The sequence below is a fragment of the Xiphophorus maculatus genome, chromosome 19 (genome assembly GCF_002775205.1).
Source record: "Xiphophorus maculatus strain JP 163 A chromosome 19, X_maculatus-5.0-male, whole genome shotgun sequence".
In the NCBI taxonomy this organism is placed as follows: domain Eukaryota; kingdom Metazoa; phylum Chordata; class Actinopteri; order Cyprinodontiformes; family Poeciliidae; genus Xiphophorus; species Xiphophorus maculatus.
In genome coordinates this window covers 3,199,041-3,219,150 of record NC_036461.1, presented here as the reverse complement: position 1 = coordinate 3,219,150, position 20,110 = coordinate 3,199,041, and the positions used below count along the sequence as shown (strand labels likewise).

General features: G+C 36.1%; 3 protein-coding genes and 2 non-coding genes across 5 annotated transcripts; all 5 read right to left on the bottom strand.

The window, feature by feature from the left end:
* Positions 1–2,923: 2,923 nt before the first annotated feature.
* Positions 2,924–5,934, bottom strand: rpl13a (ribosomal protein L13a). The gene is made up of 7 exons (XM_005801275.2): positions 5,867–5,934; positions 4,771–4,843; positions 4,623–4,688; positions 4,331–4,432; positions 3,796–3,881; positions 3,552–3,611; positions 2,924–3,176 (listed from the first exon to the last, which is right to left on the bottom strand). Exons 1-7 carry the CDS (start codon positions 5,885–5,887, stop codon positions 2,967–2,969), a joined length of 618 nt encoding a protein of 205 aa, XP_005801332.1. The 5' UTR covers positions 5,888–5,934; the 3' UTR covers positions 2,924–2,966.
* On the bottom strand, positions 4,209–4,283 carry LOC111612322. The gene has a single exon (XR_002754553.1). It is a non-coding gene; the product is annotated as a small nucleolar RNA SNORD50 (small nucleolar RNA).
* Positions 4,501–4,582, bottom strand: LOC111612318. The gene has a single exon (XR_002754549.1). It is a non-coding gene; the product is annotated as a small nucleolar RNA Z195/SNORD33/SNORD32 family (small nucleolar RNA).
* Positions 5,935–6,691: 757 nt separating the features above from the next.
* Positions 6,692–10,283, bottom strand: LOC102220860 (ATPase inhibitor B, mitochondrial-like). The gene is made up of 3 exons (XM_005801276.2): positions 10,156–10,283; positions 8,237–8,349; positions 6,692–7,150 (listed from the first exon to the last, which is right to left on the bottom strand). The coding sequence occupies exons 1-3, from the start codon at positions 10,222–10,224 to the stop codon at positions 7,009–7,011; spliced, it is 324 nt and encodes a 107-aa protein (XP_005801333.1). The 5' UTR covers positions 10,225–10,283; the 3' UTR covers positions 6,692–7,008.
* A 1,028-nt stretch (positions 10,284–11,311) lies between these two features.
* zmpste24 (zinc metallopeptidase STE24) lies at positions 11,312–18,984 on the bottom strand. Its single transcript, XM_014469619.2, has 9 exons — positions 18,591–18,984; positions 17,393–17,539; positions 15,670–15,873; positions 15,417–15,569; positions 14,455–14,596; positions 14,179–14,369; positions 13,991–14,092; positions 13,190–13,333; positions 11,312–12,470 (listed from the first exon to the last, which is right to left on the bottom strand). Exons 1-9 carry the CDS (start codon positions 18,696–18,698, stop codon positions 12,246–12,248), a joined length of 1,416 nt encoding a protein of 471 aa, XP_014325105.1. The 5' UTR covers positions 18,699–18,984; the 3' UTR covers positions 11,312–12,245.
* Positions 18,985–20,110: the final 1,126 nt, after the last annotated feature.

Sequence of the window (20,110 nt, the reverse complement as noted above, 5' to 3'; positions counted from 1 at the left end):
AGCTACGATTTGAAGGCGGAGCTAGGTCCACCCAGCTGTTTTGCAAAGCCATATGGTTGCCATGGAGACTAAAGGATTTCTCACACATGCATGAAAGAATCGAGGTAACACTATATGTAAGTTTTTGATGAGGGCATAATGTTACAACATGATGCAAAGCAAACCATAAATACATTTTATATGATCTTGCCTCTTTAAATCGACTACAGAAGAACTGGATTGTTAAAGGAGTCACTTCCAGTAAAAAGCTGAACCTTAATGATACTTTCTCAAAATAGTAGCTGAAAACAAACACAAATCAAAATAAAAACTTACTATTTTGTCTGCTTTTGATTTCTCTGTTAATCGGGCGTTAAAGGATCAATTTTCCTCTCTACTCCTGACAGATTGCTTCGTTTAGACGTCATCATTAGCTGCCACAAACCAGGCAGCGAAGGCGCTGCTCCGGGAAATCCCCAAATCAATCTGCTGCACCTGCTGGGGAATACTGTAAGGTGAGTTTGTTCTGCGTTGTTTTAACTTACTGCTAACAATTCAGGTCTAAAAGTCCCAGAGAGGAAATAACGTCTCAAAAAACAGGATTAAATACGGATTTCAAGCCTTGAAGCTGGAAAACGGCCACTGGCATCGACTTATTTCAAATAAACTGAGCTAGAAACCAAAGGCACAAAATCTTACCAAGTATTTTTTTTGTTTCTAGTACAAATCTCTTAGTACACTTAAAATAAGACAAAACTAACAAGTCTGCAAGATATAGGAGTTTGTTTTAAGTGAATCATTATTGAATATAGATAAAAAAGTACTAGATCCACTTTGAGATTATTTCACTTATTACAAAACATCTTTTACTTTTGAGTAATTTTATAAAGTATTTCTACTCTTGAGTAAAATTTCTGGATTTTCTACCCACTGAATGAAAAACAAACATGTTTCAACCAAAGATCCACCAGACACACACCTGCAGATTTTAAAGTTTCATAAGTTTTTCATTAAAACAAACTGATCTGGAAACATTTTATTTTGTTATTTTTCATTACTTCTATGAATTATTGTCATTTTCATTCTTAAAATACCAAACTTTCCATTTAAATTAGCATTTTCTTGCATCTGTTCATGGATGGACCTGCTTGGGAATGATGTGAAATTAGTTTTTTTATTTTTAAATACTAAATGATTTGATCAGTTACTCAGGACTTCAGTAGACTTTTTACCAAATACTTTTTTCACTCTTGACAAACTTCTTGGTCGGCTTTTACCTTTACTTAAGCCAGATTAAGTTTCCTCTTACTTCTCAAGTGTAATTTTTGACTACTTTGCCCATCTTTGGTTACATCCAAGTAGATTTTCATTTAAAATTTGCAATTTTGTCAAAATTTATTCTTGGGCCACACAAAATCAATTTAGGGTCTGCAAATGGCCCCCGCCCTCCACTTTTAACACCTTCTTGCTTTTAGACCAACCTTGATTCCGACAGAGCAGAAAGTATTAACGCTATCCGAGCTTCAACAAAGCCGTTTAGTTCTCTTAATCTTTAATTTCAGTTTTTTAAAGGTGTGATTAATAGGATGTAATTGGTCGGTAATAGCCTGAGAGTCTGTCCTAATTTCAGCTGGAAGCCATCCAGTCCGTCCCAAGAGATTCACAAGCAGAAGAAATTCAAATTAGCACAGAGCTGTCCTGAAGAGATATCTAATAACCTCAGTCTGCAGAGTGCAAATACTTCCAACACAAATTGATATTCAATGGAGAGCTGCTAGTTATTTAAATACTTACTGTAAAAAGGTTAATTGCAGAAAGGATTTTGATTTATTTTAATAATTTTAGATATTGTAGTCGACCCACTGAACCAAGGTTTGGTTGTATTTTATAGGATTTTAGAAAAATCAGTACTGAAGTAGCAGAGAGCGGCGCTGTACACGTGAAGCACGATGCTGCCCTCTGCTGGTGGAAAGGAAAAATTACACAGAGACGGATTTAAAGAACATGGCGGTCAGACATTTCTCTCTAGAAATAATTAAAAGTATTATTGCCGTTAGACAGAAAAATGAGACGATTTTCACCAGAAAACTGACATTTTCAGGTCAATATCTTTCTAGGAAAAACTAACAATTTATGAGCTCAGAAAATTGAAGATTTTTTTGGAAATTTTTCAAAAGTAAAAAAATACATATATACTTCTTTCGAGCCGAAAGCTTTCGGGTTTTTTCTAGAAAATTTCTGACTTTCTAGAAGGAAAAAAAAAAAAGACTTTTGAAGCTCAAATTTCCTGGTTTGTTCTGGTAAACTGATGCTGCCCTCTGTTGGTACAAAATGAGTTGCACGTTGAGACGGATTTTAGGAACACACTTCTAAACTAACAATAAAAACTAGACGCTTCTAGAGCCATAAAACTTTCTAAGTTTGTAAATTAAAAACTTCTAGAAAACATGGAAACTTCATGAGCTCTAAAAGCTTAAATTTTGCTACTCAGAAATTTTCTAGAAAAAAAAACCTTCAAGTTTCTCAGTTCCTAAAGTTAAATTTGCAAGAAAATACAGAAATTTTCTGAGTTGCAAAAGTTGAAAATTTTCCTCTTGATCCCAGAAACTACCAGTACATTCCCAGTACATAGTAAATTTCTACGTGTTTTGTTTTTTTTTGGCATAAATTAGCCCCCTTCTCCAATGACCCCAATAAAGAATCACTGAATTTATAAATACAGATTTGATATGAAACCTGTAAAAACCAGACCAGAGGGAAGCAGATAAAATGATTGGATGAGTGACTCTGGAAAATAAAATATTTTATCTTTTTCAGAGATAAAAATAAAACTAAACATCCGATAGAAAACCGTCCAGTAGACTTTATAATTTTACCAGTACACTGTGGTACAAAAAAAGACACAAAGTGAAAAATATGACCAAAAAAAGCCAAAGAAGCGTTCTGTAAACATTTACTTAAATTTTTATTAGCCACTGAAAGCCAGTTTAGACGAGAACGCCGTATTGTTTCAGAACGTCTGTGTACTTTGCGATCTTGCTCTCGACGTTTTTCTCCGCCTGCTTGGTCAGCTTGATCTGCGTCTTTTTCTTTTGGTAGCGGAGCTTCCCCTTCTCTTTCCTCTTCTCCTCCAGGGTGGCCGTGATCGCCTGGTACTTCCAGCCGACCTCGTGGGCCAGGCGGCCCAGGAGGGCAAACTGAGGAGGGAAAGACGGAAATCAGCACTAAAATTTAGCTAAAATACATGAAAAAGCTTATTAAATTTAACATACAAGCTTAAAAAAAGCAGAAAATATTAAATGTAATATTTTTGCTTTAAAAAAACATAGAAAACATCAAATTAATTTAATATATTAAATTGAAAACATAATTAAGTTAACATTTAGCTTAAAAAAAACTTGATGAAATTTAACATTCTAGCTTAAACATTAAAGACACAGAAAACTATTAAATTTAACACTTTAGACTTAAAAATATGAAAAAATCAAATAAAATTATACATCTTAAATAAAAATAACCTTCAATAAATTTAACATTTCAGCTTAAAAAAAACTTAAAGCAAATGTATTCACCTTACGAGTCGGCTTCAGACGCACGATTTTAAGAGCAGCAGGGACGACCATGCGCTTTCTCTGCAAAACAAAACCCAAAATTAACAAAAGAAAAACTAATTTTCCATCCATTTATTCCTAGATTTAAATGTCTCAGGGATTTTTTTTCTCTCTCTCATCTGAAACTCAGCTAAGGGAGTTAAGAATAAACATCATCACAGACGAAAAAGCTCAAATAAAAGCCAGATTGAAACATTTTCCAAACCTTGTCGTAGGGCGGCGGGATGCCGTCGAACACCTTCAGCCTCTCCAGAGCCGCCTGGCCTCGCTTGGTTTTATGAGGCAGCATTCCTAAACACAACAACATTATTCTTTAAAAAGAAAAACTTTTTAGTATCAAAGCACACATGTAACATTAGCTTAAAAATGTCCATTAAAAATGTCTGCAAAACTTCGTCATTAATCCAAAATACAACTTTGCAATTGCGGCGTTTCCATTAAATTAACTACTTCTTGTCTTCTTTGGCGTTTCCGCCAGTAGTAACATCCTGTTGATCATGTGACTCATGTGATCAAAAACATTTTTTTCAAATTGCAGTGTTTCCATAAAGCAAATTTATATTCAAAGTGTCAAACTGATAAATTATCCAATGAATGGAAACGCAGCTGGTGATGCTCAACTCAGCAGTCAGATCTGATGTTTGGCTCATCAACCGAGGATCAGATTCGGGATAAAAGGCCTCATCACTGTTGAGCAACGCCAAATTTATCATCATTTTTCATTAAAGTCTCCTTTTTACCTCTAACAGTCCTCCAGAAGATCCTGCTAGGAGCTCTGAAGTGATAAGGACCACGAGACGGATTGGTGTTCATCCTCTTACGCAGGAAAGCCAAATACTTCACTGTTGGACAATAAACATCTGGTTACACATCAAATCAACCAAACAACAACTAGAGCTGCTGCTGCGCTCATGTCTCAGATGGTAGTGCATGTAAAGTATTCTCATGGTCAATGAAACTCGAACAACATTGGGTAAAACATCACCGACAAGAAATTCCAATAAAAACACTGAAAATTCGGACTGAACTCACGTTTGTTACGGTAGAAGTTGCCAGAGATGTTGATGCCCTCACATCTCACCACCACCACTTTGTGCCCTGATGAAGCAACACAAGTACAAGTTAAAGATTAAGTCACATTTGATTTGATTAGTGGGTAAAAAATCTAATTAAATCGTACCTAGGAGGACCTGTTTAGCCACAATGGCAGCAAGTCGGCCCAGTAGATGGCCTCTGCCATCTAGTAGCAGAACCTGTCAGAGAAAACACAAAAATGAAGATTTTTCCTTATTTAGATGCATTTTGCTTCATAAAAAACAGATGGAATCCTCAGTCATTTTTCACACATTAGATCCAAGAGTTGGAGAAAGAATACATCGAAAAATGCAGGTATTTTATCCAATTATTTATTACTTTTGGTATCACACTTTGCTACCCACTTAGGACCTAAGAAAAAAATCATGCTGAATTATCCACAATTTAAAAGTTTAAATTCTTAATAAAAACAAAGCCTGGGCTGTAATAACAAAATCTTTAACATAAAACATAGAAAAGAAAAAATAAATCGAGTAACATCCCTAAATCCTAAAAGAAAAGTATTTGTGAAAAAAAACTAATAATGCAACCACCATCACAACCATAACATACTCCTTTGTTTCAAAAGCTGAACCTTCAGTCCCGTTTTTAATTATAAATATATAACTTACACACCCTAAAATACGTTTGTGACTTTGCGTCAAAGCTATTAAAATTGAGATTAGTTTAAAACGCAGCAGGTTTTATTTTAAACATGCAACTATGCTTTTTATTATTACATTAAATTGTTTTAAAGTTTAACCGTTTGTAAAACTTAGTCATACTTGCTACGGAGTCGGTAAATGAGCGTTGCGAGCGGCTAAGCTAACGTTAGCATCAACCACACAACACGATGGAGTCGCTTCAGAGAAGCATTGAAACCTGCTATAACTGTGCAAGTCTATAAACTATTTAACTACATTAAGCTTAAAAGGCCGCTTCCCAATACAACAGAAACAGTTCGGATAGTGAAGCTGAACGTGTTGTAAGGGAAGCTGCCATGATGGAAGACATGCTCACACAGCTTCGGCCAACCGCCTGTCATTGGCCTAAAAATGTATCGTCTCACAGAAAACTGAGAATCAAAGAGGCATAATATCGATAGAATATGATTATTTTCAGCATATTTGCTATGACGGGCTGACAAAAGACGAGTCAAAAGTTAAATTAGCAAAGTAAATAGGTCCGCAGTGACTGCTCACCTTATTGAACCGGTCCGCCATGATGTGCGAAAAGAAAGAGGAACGGGGCTGCTCGCGGTAAAAGGCAGGGGCAGCCGGAAGTGACGAAACTTAGATTTCTCCGTTATGTGCGTTTTGCTATAGCGCCATCTATGTATGAAAGAGTCAAGGGGTTTTTTTAAAATGTAATTTTCTACGGGTTTTTTTCCATTTGTATTAATAATAATAATAATAATTGTTGTTATTGTTAGTAATAACAATATGGAAAATTAAATAATTGTTATTCCACCTTTACATTTGTTTCTGGTTGGAAATTTGACAGTAAAACATTAATATCACTTCCAGTCAGGGGAAAAAAACATGTTGACAAAAATAAACAATTCATTTTAATCTAGAACTGCCAGTGATATTAAGAATTTGAAAATGACAGCCATTCCCTTTCTCTTTTAGTTTTGATCGCCATTGTACAGAAATATTTTTAGATCTTCACATAATTAGCAAACATGCATTTCTAACAGACCAGTGACCCTTTCTACATGCAAACTGCAGAAAGTATCAGCTTAGAAGGTATTTTGTGATGTTTTAAAGTCAGACTTTATGCTTGAATATCCTGTATTTAATTAAGTGGAAACATTTGTTAAAAGCATAATGTTACTGCAGCGTCTTCCAATAGCGCTATGAAGGTAACATTGGTTTAAGGAACTTTACTTTGCTTAAAATTAACTATTGAAAGCATTTTTACAGCTTTTTTGTCTTCATAGAAAATAATTTTAATTTGTAACCACCTTGGTATATCAGAGCAGTCCCAGAGTCCCAACAAGTTGAAATAAAACAAAGAAAACCAGCTTTTCGTGTTTCAAACTTGCAGTTTAATGCACAATTTTATCTATTTAAACGGTGCAAAAAGCTCATGTTAACAAACACAGTTTTTACTGTACTTCATGACAGTTTGTGACCTGAAACATAAAATGCACTGATGAACTTCAGTCTGAAATTGCTGATTGTTACTGCAGCAAACAACCAAAACACCAGTAGAGGAGGAGATTTAATATCTTTCAAAAGCAACTTCCACACATTCATGTCCTGGCTGGTAAATGCATGCAGCAACAGGTGTTAAGAATAAAGGCAAAGAAAAGTAAATTTTATTTTTTGGACTGTTCCACTTAGTCATCATGCTTCAGCTTCCTGATCTTTCCCTTGTGGCGATCAATCTCACGCTGCAGGCGTTCGATCTCCTTCTTGTGGTGATCGATTTCTTCCAGGTGATGCTGCTTCAGGGCCGCCAGCTGCTCCTGCTCTTTCCGTCTTTTGTGCCGTTCCACAGACAAACACAAAAAAATAAAAAGGGAGAAAACCAAATGTTAAATTTTTAATAATGAATCCACCACATTAGTTGTGTTTCCACATTAGCCAATAAAATTGTGTAAATTGAAATTATGTAAATAAATTTGCTTCATGAAAACGTCCATCCATCCATTTTATTCCTCTTATCTGGGGTCGGGTCGCGGGGGCAGCAGCTTCAGAAGGGAGGCCCAGACCTCCCTCTCCCCAGAAACTTGTTCCAGCTCCTCCGGGGGAATCCCGAGGCGTTCCCAGGCCAGCCGAGAGACATAGTCCCTCCAGCGTGTCCTGGGTCTTCCCCGGGGCCTCCTCCCGGTGGGACATGAACACCTCACCAGGGAGGCGTCCAGGAGGCATCCTGACCAGATGCCCGAGCCTCAACTGGCTCCTCTCGATGTGAAGGAGCAGCGGCTCTACTCTGAGTCCCTCCTGGATGACTGAGCTTCTCTCTCTAAGGGAGAGCCCAGCCACCCTACGGAGAAAACCCATTTCGGCCGCTTGTATCCGCGATCTCGTTCTTTCGGTCATGACCCAAAGCTCATGACCATAGATGAGGGTGGGAACGTAGATCGACCGGTAAATCGAGAGCTTTGCATTTGGCTCAGCTCTCTGTTCACCATGACGGACCGGTACAGCGCCCGCTTGACGGCAGACGCTGCACCAATCCGCCTGTCGATCTCCTGCTCCCTTCTTCCCCTCATTCGTGAACAAGATCCCGAGATACTTGAACTCCTCCACTTGGGGCAGGACATCCAAGGCTCTTCTATAAAATGGCCGACTGTAACAAGACTTCAACCTAGGATGGATGATTAGCGCTAGAATATTGTCTTATGTAACTATTTACGTCCGTCGCTCCCATGATCTTTAGGATTATTGCGTGAACAAGCGTAGTCACATGTGATTTCAATTTAATTTCCTATTAAACTGAATCACCACAACAGCAAAGTTGGGTTTTCTGTACATTAGCAGGGTTAGTTTTTGTTACAAATATTTTGTAACAAAAACACAGCTACTGTTGGTTTAAATATATACAAATAAAAAAAAACGTACTTGAAATACATTTCCTCCTCAGCGGCTTGCTTCTTCCCCATGGCGCCGCCCGCCTCCCTGATGGAGCCGCCGCCGCCGCCGCCTTTTCCTGCACCTTTTCCCAGCTCACCCAGCTGCAACGGGTGAGACAGAGATTCAAAGAACAAAAAAACTGAGCTGAGTCCTGAGGGGAAATCGCTTATCACTTCATCCAAAGTGTTAAATATTAAGTAATACAAATATAATCATAAGCAACATATTATATACAAAATGTAATATTGTAAGTCATTTAAATATGACCTAAATAGGCATTTGTTTTGTTGGTGTATTTTGATATTCTGTTTTATGATCATTTTTAGAGATATTAATGATAAATGTTCCCATTTAAAGGTCAGCAGATACACGTTTTACTTCCTAGCAACTTTTGATTAAGTTAAAAGTTTTTATCATGTTACTGTGAAATTAACACACCCAGGTTTGACTAATGTCTAAACTATATAAAACAGCATGTTTGACAGCATGAAGGAAAATAATCTAAAATAAAATATATTTAAAAAAAACACAATACATTATGATGTGCTACCATTTAAAGAAATTTAAAAATGAACTACAAAAGAGCCATTATCTACAAAAAACATGGATAACCTTCCCAGAAGAACCAAAAACTATTTAACCGTTTGACGCACTGCAGGCTTGACTTCTTTTGAGTGGCCTAGTCAAAGCCTGGATTGAAATCCCAGAGCAAAGAGCGACCACTAAGACTGAGAGGTGAGTATTTAATCACATAGGGCCAGGTCAGCTTGAATGTCTTCTTCCTTTTTTTCACCATGAATAATTTAAATCATCATTTGAAAACTTCATCTTGCATTTAGTCAGGTAATTTTTGACTGATATGAAAATATTTAAGTGTTAAAAACAAAATAAACCTGTTTTTTAAATATATGGGACAAAAAAATAGTTATAAACAATGACATGAAACAGAAATGCACAGTTAACAGAAGTAACATTGGTTTGAAATATTAAGGAAATACCAGTTACATAATGAATACACGCTAAAATACGTATAAGTATTTAAAACTAACTTCACAAATAATAAGATGCATTGAATACATAAAAACTAACTAATTTATCTAAATGGACTTTTTCAAAATGCTATAAAAATAGTTTAATAATCCCTGATAAAAATTAAAATATTTGTAATTCTTAATTTCCTTCAAAGAGTTGTAGATGCTTCTGTAGCAGTCTCTGTTACAGCAGTTCTGAAGAAGCTTCTGAAAGAAGACACTCTGTTGCTCAGGGATGTCTGTGATTTCCACCATCACAGCAGTAAGCAAATTAAGTACAGTAAATAAAATTTTAATTAAACACAAAACTGAAACTGCAGTAAAAATAAAAAATATAACTGTCCTAACACAAACTTCAGTTAGTTTCAAATAATCTTAACTATGAAAAGTCAAACAAAGAGGATATGTTTCAGGTTTGCTGCTTTCAAACTTGAAAATGCAGGAAATGAGGTTTTCCTGTGGGTTTTAATTTTTTACTTCTGGTCTGATGTGAAAAACTTCTGACAGAAGTAGAAGGACTGCATCTAAATATTAATGATAATAATAAAATGTATCTTAAAAAATATTATACAGTAACATAACGCAACATACTGATGTTTTATTGTGTAACCTGAGCAAAAACAATCACAATAGGTAAAAACAATTCACAGACCCTCTGTTATGACGCAGCTGGTAATTAATACCTTTTATAGGTCAGATTTAACCAGTCACTTTTTACCCAAATCACTAATATACTCTACAAACCATTACTAGCTATTTAAAATCGATGTTATTCCAATCATGTTTGGTTTAAGTTAGCTAAAAACAACATGTTGTTGAATGATAGGGTTGCGGTCTGGTTTTCAAAGCAGCCAGGAGGAAAAAGACGTTTATTACCTGATCGGAGGACATTCTCAGCTGGGATGTGACAAAACTCCTGACGTTTAACCTCAACAGCCTCGCCATGTTTGACCGTCAGGTACAAAAAGAAACGCTGACACTGACTGTTTGCCCTTGTCCACAGAAACCAGCCAGCGGACCGTACCATTAGCAGCGAAACGGAGGGGCGAGTCCGCCTGCTCTTTTGGTCTAAACTCTGTAGAAAATAATATTTTTTATATCGAATGGCGAAAAACTCTTTAATACGTTTGAGAAGTAACTTTGTAAAACTTTAATTTGAAGAAATAAACGGTATTTAGTATGAAATAGCGCAACTTACGTAATGGAACGTCCCCCAGCGTAACATCTTACGTAATTTACGTATCTGTTGACCCCACGTTGATACGGGTCATTTTCGCTTTCAAGGTAACATTTCATCCTCAAATTTACTCTTTTTCCTGGAAATGGATCAAATATGGAATCTCAATAAGGAACAAAAAAGTTAAACATTTTAGAAATAACATTCTGCTTACGTAGAAAATTTTACATTTATAAATGCCGTGTTACAAAAAGCATTAAAAAATGTTTTTTGTAAATCTTTAAAAAAATATGGAACAGGTCCTGTAATCAAACTTTTCTCAATTACATCAGAATTTAATTAGGTATAAACAAGATTTTATTTTCATTTGTGCTTTTATTTATTTTTTATTTAACTGTGGTTTTCTGTGATTAAAAACATCGCCTTGTGTAGAATTAAGCTAGATAATGTTGTTCCACTTGGTTAATTAGGTTACTGAAATAAATGAATGACAGAGTTAATTCTTACAGAATTTGAGGGAAAATATGTCATAAAATTGGGTATTTATTTACAAATTAGAGAAGATAAATATTTATAGCAATAAAAATTTCAGTTGAAAATTCATTTGTTATTTATGGAATAATTTGTCATAATTATGAGATAAAATCTCATAAGAAGAAAGGAAAAAGTTTGTGATTTAAAAAACGTAATTAAGAATTAAATTCAATAAAAGTATTTAAAAAATACATTTAACTTATTTCTGCCTCATTTTTGGGTTTGGTTAAAATTGTTTTCGAATATCTGAGCAGTTATTCTTTCAAATAAATTAACACAGTTATAATAACTTTATGATCAGAACCAGATGGGAAAATGAAATACGTTGCAGAATTTTATTCAACACAGCAAAGAAAGCTCCAATCCCCTTTTTTTAGCAAACCAAACTGCCTTGTGTGCTGAAGGAAAGTTTTTGCCTCCCAACGTCCCCAAAAATATTTTACATTTTGCTTGCCAGGTAACACAGGAAGAAACCAAACGTAAAATTTCCAACCACATTCACTACCAACGACATTATGTACAGGGCTGGTTGGACCCTCGACTGCAGGCAAATAAGAATAAAAACAAAAACAATTCATCAGTTCATGTAGAAAAAAAAATTTAACTAAAACTTTCACATCACTATCAGAACAGAAAGACATTCAGAGGCACTCACGTTTGTGATGATTACTCCCCTAAAGAAAATTAAAATGAATCAAATTGTTCATTAAAAACAACAAAAGAAATAGTTTTGATATTGACAGTTGAAGGGCTAGCAGCTGCAGGACGAATCAGAATCTGGCCTGTTTATCAGTAAAAAGCATCGCCATAATTACAGATGTTCTTCTACTTAAGCAATAAACAACTGGAATAGCTAATTCATAAACTATTCTAAGAAATTCCTCACTAGTTTGACATCCTAATACTGGAAAATAATCCTTTTATCCTTTTAAAATATGTACAGAATGTAATTAATAAATAAGTTGAAAACAAAATAAACTGCCAAATCAATCCGTAAACTGTAGTCTGGCTATCTTTTTCTAAACAAACATTGTCCAGATGATTCCTCACAGCAAGCCGCACTGAGAAAACGCTTTTCGCTGATATGTTTTGGTTTTGCTGAATGTTTGGACAGTGAAATGCTAAAATAAGGTAAAACTCAATGTTTGGAGGACAGGTGGGAAGAAAAAAAGACCAGGCAGCGTCACAGGGCGAGGAGGGGTCTGCGGAGGCCCGCAGGAGGAGGCGGCGCCCGCCGCTGCCCCGTCCGGCCGCGTCAGTCCTGCTTGACGTTCCCCAGCGCCCTGAGGCGCTCCAGCAGGGGCGGGTGGGAGTAGTGCCACATGGAGAAGAGCCAGTCCGCCACAGGGAAGCCCAGGTTGTCCATGTTGAGCTTGATGAGGGCAGAGTACAGCTCTGAGGCTTTGCCCATGTCACGAGCGAAGGCGTCCGCCTGGAACTCAAACCGGCGGCTCAGAACCGTCAGACAGAAAGACAGCAGCTGCAGAACAGAGCAGGAGAAGGTGGATTAATCGACTTACACTTAACTGCTGATTAACAGTTTAGAAGATTAAAATTAGTTCAAATTGATTAACTCAAAATGTGCAAGTAGAAATTCTTTGTGTTGTAGGTTGGCCTCCACCCAGCAGAGGGCGCCGCCGGTCATCCTTAATCTACATAAAAGGGTGTCGGAGCCATAACACAATGGGAAAGAAATGGTCCAGAGTCCGATTTGGGATTCAAAATGCACTTCATGCGGTTTTGTTTTGAAATATAAACACTCGACAAGCTCCTTACGTTTTACTTTAACAGCAGTCATTCAGCCGAACTCAAGCAGTCAACTTCTCATCGATTAACGAACAAGTTATAAAGTCCATTTAGACTTCCTTTCAGTGTTGTAGTTTGGCCGACAGCCAGCAGAGGGCGCCTTAAGCAACGCCAGTGATACCGTAACAAAGATGGCGCCCAGAAACAACAACGGTCCAAATGGAGCCCTGCACGTTATGCGGTTCTGTTCTCGACAAAGCTCCTCAAAAACATTAAAATAATACCATTTATTCAACCGAGCTGCATGACGGAGCGGCGTCCACTTTTCCTTTAAAAATGACCGATTTGCTACGGAGGTGATCACTTCAAGCAGCTAATTTTAAATTAACTCATTAATAGATAACTTTCAGCTTTAAAACAACGGAAAATAAACAGTTTGGTGACCCAAATTACCTCGTTGTAAGGAGAGAAGATGAACTGGAAGATAATCATCAAGCCAATTAATGTAGGCTGACTTTGAGTGAATCCAAATGCCACAAACAGCTCTATGCGCCCGATCAGAACCGCAAACAGGGAGAAGCAGAGGAAGGAGTTCATCTGCAGACACAAGATTTAAATAAATGAGATCTGCTCCAGTAAGCCCTGTTTGATTCAGGGTTCACTTTTCCCACAGGAAAATGTAAAATAACTTCTCAAACTTTTCCAGCACAGCAGCAGAGACAATTTAAGCAAAAATTGTATGTTTTGAAATGTTACAAAACACTTAATTTAACACAAAAAATCATCCAACTTTAATAACATCGCTTAAAGTATAAAATATAAGCCAACACTTCAATTAATCAAACAGGTAAATAAGTCACTGAGCAATTAGGAATAATAAATAAAACAAATTACTTTCCTGCTCAAAGTAAATATACAAAGAAAATGTAAAAAAGTCTCTAAATAAAAATGTTCTTGCTAAGTTTTCTTGAATTTAGGAAAAAGAAATAATTTTGTTAATTCGAACTGACCTAAAAATCGACGTTTACTCAGCTTTAACTTCAATGATTAAAAAAACATACCGTATATATCTTTTTATTTGGTGTATGTCAATTTTCCAAATTTAAGTATTTAAATGCGCTTTGTTACAAAACTGCATTTTGAAGGACTTTTCACAGAAATGAAACATTGAAAACAGCTAATTGAAAGTTAATCATGTTGATTATAGTGATGGCGAATTAAAAACCGATCCATTTCTGATTTAGTTTTGATCACCTGACTGATGACGATGTTCTTGACGGTGTGACCGAGCTTCCAGTGGCCCAGCTCGTGACCCAGAACCGCCAGGATCTCCGCGTTGTTGCAGCCTTGCTTCTTCTGTGAAGAAAATTAAAATTACCCCGTCGCGTTTCCACTTTCATAACTTCCTGTGTGAGGAGGATTTGAATGTTGATTTTTGCCACCTTGGATTTTTGCTTTGTCTCGCTGGACGATTCTTCCGGGTCCGACTCCGTCTCTGTCTGTGCGTCTGACTGCGGCTCTCCGGCGCTGTTCAGAGGGGAATAATCCTCCAGCAGCGTGTCAAACAGCACGATGCGCTTGTTCTTGAAGAAGCCGTAGAAATACGCGTTGCTGTGCGAAGAACGCTTCGAACCTGGACGGACGGAAAACAAAGTTATCCGGGATGCATTTCCTCCCAGACTTCAAGACTTCTCACAATCTAAACATAACATTTCTACCTTCAACCACGTAGAGTTTAGTGAGAGGGAAGCTGATGCTCTTGGCCATGTCCTCTATCGCCGTCTTTAGCTCGCCCTCCGGCAGCGGGGTGAATTTATCGAACAGCGGAGCGATGTAGTCAGCATAAATGGTCACAAGAACCTTCAAATACCAGAGCAAAGAGCCGATCATATTATGAGAATAAAATCATTATAATACAAGAAAAGTTGTAACAGTATGAAAATAAAGCCGTATGACAAAAATTAATTTATAAAGTCCAGAAAAAAATGAAAATAAAGTTGTAATATTATGAGAGTAAAATAATATGACAGTAGGTAAAAAAACTATGATAATAAATTTGAAATAATACAAGAACATTTGTAACAACAAGAATAAATCTGTTTGATAAAAAGTCAATATAATGAGAATAAAGTAACAATACAAAAACATTGTAATTACACAAGAACAAAGTTACACAACAAAACGTCAGGAAAATAAAGTTGTAATAATACAAAAAAGTTGAACTAACAAATAAAATCATACTACAAAGAGTCAACATTATGAGAAAAATGTCGTAAAATTATTCAAAACTAAAGTTGTAATATTAGTAGAATCAAATAGTAATTTAATGATAACACCTACAAATTAAAATGTGGAACAAATTAATATTAATAAAGTTATAAAATAGGGAAATACTTTGTCTCTTAATACATCAGCATCAAATTATTACCAGCAGGAATTTGAAACGATGAAAGAAACAAACTGATTTCAGTAACTTAATATCAAAGCTTTGCTCTCATTAAACTTCATTGTGATAAAATTATTTTGTTCTCATAATTTCAACTAGAAAAAAATAGCACCTACGATAACATTTTAAAAACATAATTTTTTTCCACTTTAAAAAACTTCTTGTTTGTCTGTCACCTAAAATCAAAACGAGAGAAACCGACAGAGGAAAATGGAGGAAGATCTTCTCACTAACCAGAGAGACGAGCAGCGTGAAGAGCCAAGCGTAGATGAAGAAATAATCTCCTCCGATCTTTATGATGTACAGGAGCAGCGAGCTCACCGGCAGCAGGATGCACTGGGTCACTGCAAACTTCTTCACCGCGTCCTTCAGGAAAAAACCCAACGTCTGGGCGGAAGGAAGGAGAGAAATTAGACGTTAAATCTGCCAGAAAAAAGCTTTTAGTCTTTAGAAATGAGAGGAAAAAGCGTTTTTCCAGGTGGGAAACCTGCTGGTTGAAGCCGTGTTTCTCCTCAATCACAAAGGTGCTGTACAAACTCCAGGGAAGTCCGGTCACGGCGCCGAACAGCGTAGCCAGAGTCAGGAACACCAACGACTGGGTGATCTCGTAGTCCGGGCCGAACCCGAACCGAGCCGTCACAGAACCGGCCAAGTGCCACAGAAACGGGATTCCGCCCAGCAGCAGGATCAGCTGAAAGGGCCACAAACAAAACGTTAAGTTTACTTATACACCGATCACATATCAATATCTGTATCGGTCCTGATAGTTAAAAACATTCTAGATCTATGCAGATCTGTTCAGTCCAATTCTATGCTTTATTGTTTATTTTACATTACAGTATTTATCTTCCTAATTTCACTTTCTGAACCATTTGAAAGGTTTGTTGCCGTTTATTTTTACCTGTTTATTTCACATTAGCTGTTATAAAGTAAAGACATAAAATCTGTTTTGTTTCTACATGTTTAGACCAAGTTGTGAAGCTGTTGGTGTATTTAATTGTGCTTTTCTTTTAATTAACTACATTTATGTTTGTGTTAAAAAAATATTCACAGCAAAAACACAAAATCTCACCAAATATTTTTAGTCTAGTTTCAAGTAAAACATCTTCGTTCACTAGAAATAAGACAAAACTAACTAAAGTAACTTTTCAGCAAGATAGCAGCTTGTTTTAAGCAACTTATTCCTTAATATTGATCAAGAAGCACTAGATCCACTGGGAGATTAATTGACTTATAACAAGATATTTTTAGTATTTTATAAGTGAAATAATCCACCAGTTTAACCAGTACTTTATCATCTATATATATATTTTCCATTTTTTTCTCCAAAGAGTTTTTGCGGCGCTAGTGGCTCGTATTTTTTCTTCAGTAGGCAGACAGGAAGGAGGGTGAGGAGAGGGGGGAAGACATGCGGCAAAGGTCGTCGGGACCGGGAGTCGAACCTGCGACGTCCGCGTCGAGGACTAAGGCCTCCAAACTAACCCACTGCGCCACCACAGCACGCCCCATCATCAATATTAAGGAATTATTGATTTAAAATAAGTTCATATTTTTCTGAATAGTTACTTTAAAGTTAGTTTTGTCTTATTTCAAGTTTATATTTAGATATTTGTAATAGAAACTAAACCAAAAATACTTGGTAAGATTTTATGTTTTTGCAGTGTTTTACATCAATTCATCAGTTTTTTCTGTATCTAAACCTCAGATATCGGTATCAGAAGAGAAAAAAGTGGGTTGGTGCATCACTACGTTAAAATTGCAGTATCTAACTTTTAGGGGGAAAAAGGTTTTTTTTTGTTACATATTTTTTAAAACTCTAAACATGTCGTGACAGTTTATTATGAGACATCTGGAAAAAAAAATCAACTTCTTCCACCTCCTTCCTGAGCTGAACCAAAAACAACCAATCAGAGCCAGGAGGCGGGGCCTAGTGCTGTCAATCAAGTGCTGTTAAATGTGCAGATGGTGGAGAAACAACTTACAGTTATAGGAAAAGCATTAACCCGCTGTCGTTGTGGCTGCGCCACATGGAGAGACGGGTAGGGGATTTCAGTTTTTCACAGATTATTTACTTCATATCAAACAGACACGACTTGACAATTTAAACAAATATGTAAAAACAAAATTTAAAATAATAGTTACATACTGCAGCTTTAGAGCAGCGAACTGTAAATATATTTGTAAACTGAGCGCTCTGGTTTTCTTCTTACTGTTCCTTCGATCTCTGAATACAGCCCCGACCAAAAGCTGAAGTTGCTTTTATCCAGCTGATACAGACGCGACTTCTCAAAGGTTTCAGGATCCATGATCTTTCCAAGCTCCTCTGGGACGTGAATGGTTGTCCGGTATATTTTCCTCTGCAAGGCAGAAAAGGGTCGAAAAATAGAGTTAGAAACCATAAAATTAAATTTATTCACACTATTAAAGTTTTAAATGTCTTTATCTAATGCTCAGATAGGTGATTATTTTTAAATAGAGATGACAAGTTGTTTTTGTTCTGTTTTTAACAGTAACCCATAATTTCTTGTAGTTTAATCTGATACTCTGCTCTATAAACTGAAGACATAAAAAGCTGAAAATAAATGTTGGAACGTTCTCGGTTTGTAAAATTGTAACAGATGTTAACTTTAATCTCACTTTCTTGTTTTAGGAGAACTAGACTCGCGTCTTTATCTACGTCCTAAAATGCCGTTTCACTGTGACTTTGCCGACATTTACCACAAAAATAGTTGTGCAAGCCAGAACAGCGATGAGTTATGAAGTCCATAACAACTTGTAAAAACTGTATTTTCTAACTCAGGATTAAAATAAGTGTTGATTTGATTATTTTTAGAGCATATCTTTATTAAATCTAGCAATCCCAACCTCAAACATTTCTTGAAAAAATAAATAAATACTAATAATAATAACTTCTCCACATTTTGGAACATTAAAAACCTCAAACGTCTCATTGGAAAGTTATATTTTGGGGGGATTTTTTGGTATTGAATAAAGTTTTTATCATTATTCACACTCAAAAAAAAATCAGAAGTGTGACTCATTTACTGTAATATTCTTTGAGATATTTAGCAAAAAAAAACAAAACAGCTATATATTAATAAATGAGCAGAACTTATTGGGTGTTTTATTTACAATATATTTGTAAAACGTTTTGTACATTTGTTCCCCACTTCATAATGATACATAACTTTGTGTTTATCTAATCACACAATACTAAAAATCCTATGTTGTTGCTATAACATCACAAATAAATGAAACATGCCTTAAAACACACACCTTTCAGACAAAATAATAACATAATTCAACATTTTATATGTGTTTATTTGATATTACAACAAGTAGAGCTATGTTTAATCTTTATTTGAGGTTTTTTCTTCTGTACAGAAAGATAAAAACACATTTACTCACCTGTCTGCAGGACAGGTATGCCTCCCAGAGATAAACCGTCCATGAGAATACCAGGACTGAATAAAATATCTGCGTCTCAACGGGCAGCAGAAAAAGAGTTTTTAACATCTTTTCTCTGGGTTTTTTCTCCTCTGATTAACTGACTTGACAGCTTCGGGCTAATGGCTACTGCGCTTCCGCTTCACGCGCTTCAAACTTCCCGCAGCGGAGAACAAGACGACCCTGCGACAATCCGACAGACACCGACTAAAACACGAAAGCTACACATCCGGCTTTCATTCCCAAAACTGCGACAATCGCCTTTTTTCCCATTCATGTAAGATTCCCAAAGCGCCCGTCGGTGAAGTGTTTCAACGTTTTCTGTCCCCAATCAAACGGCTTTAACGTTAGTTCCGCCGCGCACCGAATTCCGAGATGGTGATATTTCTGACACCAGGGGGCGCTGTCGCTTCATTAAAACCAAGTCGTTTCTTCGAGCTGACCGCTTCTTTTGGCGGTTGGCAAGAGAACTAACGGCTTATTTTTAAAACCGGGGCTAAACTCGTTCGAAATGAGTCAATAAGTTGTAAACAAATTGCATTACTCAATTAAATAAACCCACAATGTAGTAACAATGCTAGTTCATCCGCCATATTGCGAGTGGCAATCTCACCTGATTTCAACCGTTACATGTCATGTAACTTGGTGTGTCAGTTTAAGAGACCAACACTGATTATAAAGACAAAAATATTTGTAAATCAACATGTAAAAAGAAGAGATAAAGTACGTACAACCTGCTGCTCATCTTCTACTGGGTCATTGCTCGTCCATCGCTGCGATTGGAAACATCCTCGAAAACAGAACAGCATCAAACTGAAACAGTTCATCAAGGCTGAACTTTCCTTCCTTTTTATTATTTTAAAAGTCTATCTTGAGAGCAAAAATGACCCAAAGTAAAACCACAAAACATGGTGAATAAAGCTAATTATGTGTCTTCTATTATACATAAAACTTAATTTACCTGAGAAAATTTGGGACTTTTAGAACAAATGAAAAAAAATCTTGTTGCAACATGAACAGTTTATTTTATAGCAGTATTGTTTCCTATGTTTGGACAGTTAAGTTATAAGTCCTTAATAAGTCCCTTTTTGGTTGGGTTTTTGAAAGTCGCTCTTTTTCTAACAATTATTTGATGTTTTAACAATGCGTCCTCACATTCTTATAATGAAAACATGATATGTATATTTTAATAACATTGTTCAAACGGCATCATTAAACATTTAGTTCAGATATTTATTTTCCTCAAACAAATGTGGTGAACATGAATTATTTAATGGAATGGACTAGAATTATCTTAACATTAAAACTACATTATATTTTTAAATACAAATGTTGGTAATCCTAACTAAGATTAAAAAATGCTCAGTGTTTAATCTGATTCAATCTCAGGTGGTGAGAGAAAAAAAGTTTGATGTTTTTTTTTTTTACAGTAAATGTAAATATTTGAGTTAAATTTGACAGAAATTATCTGTTATATGAGA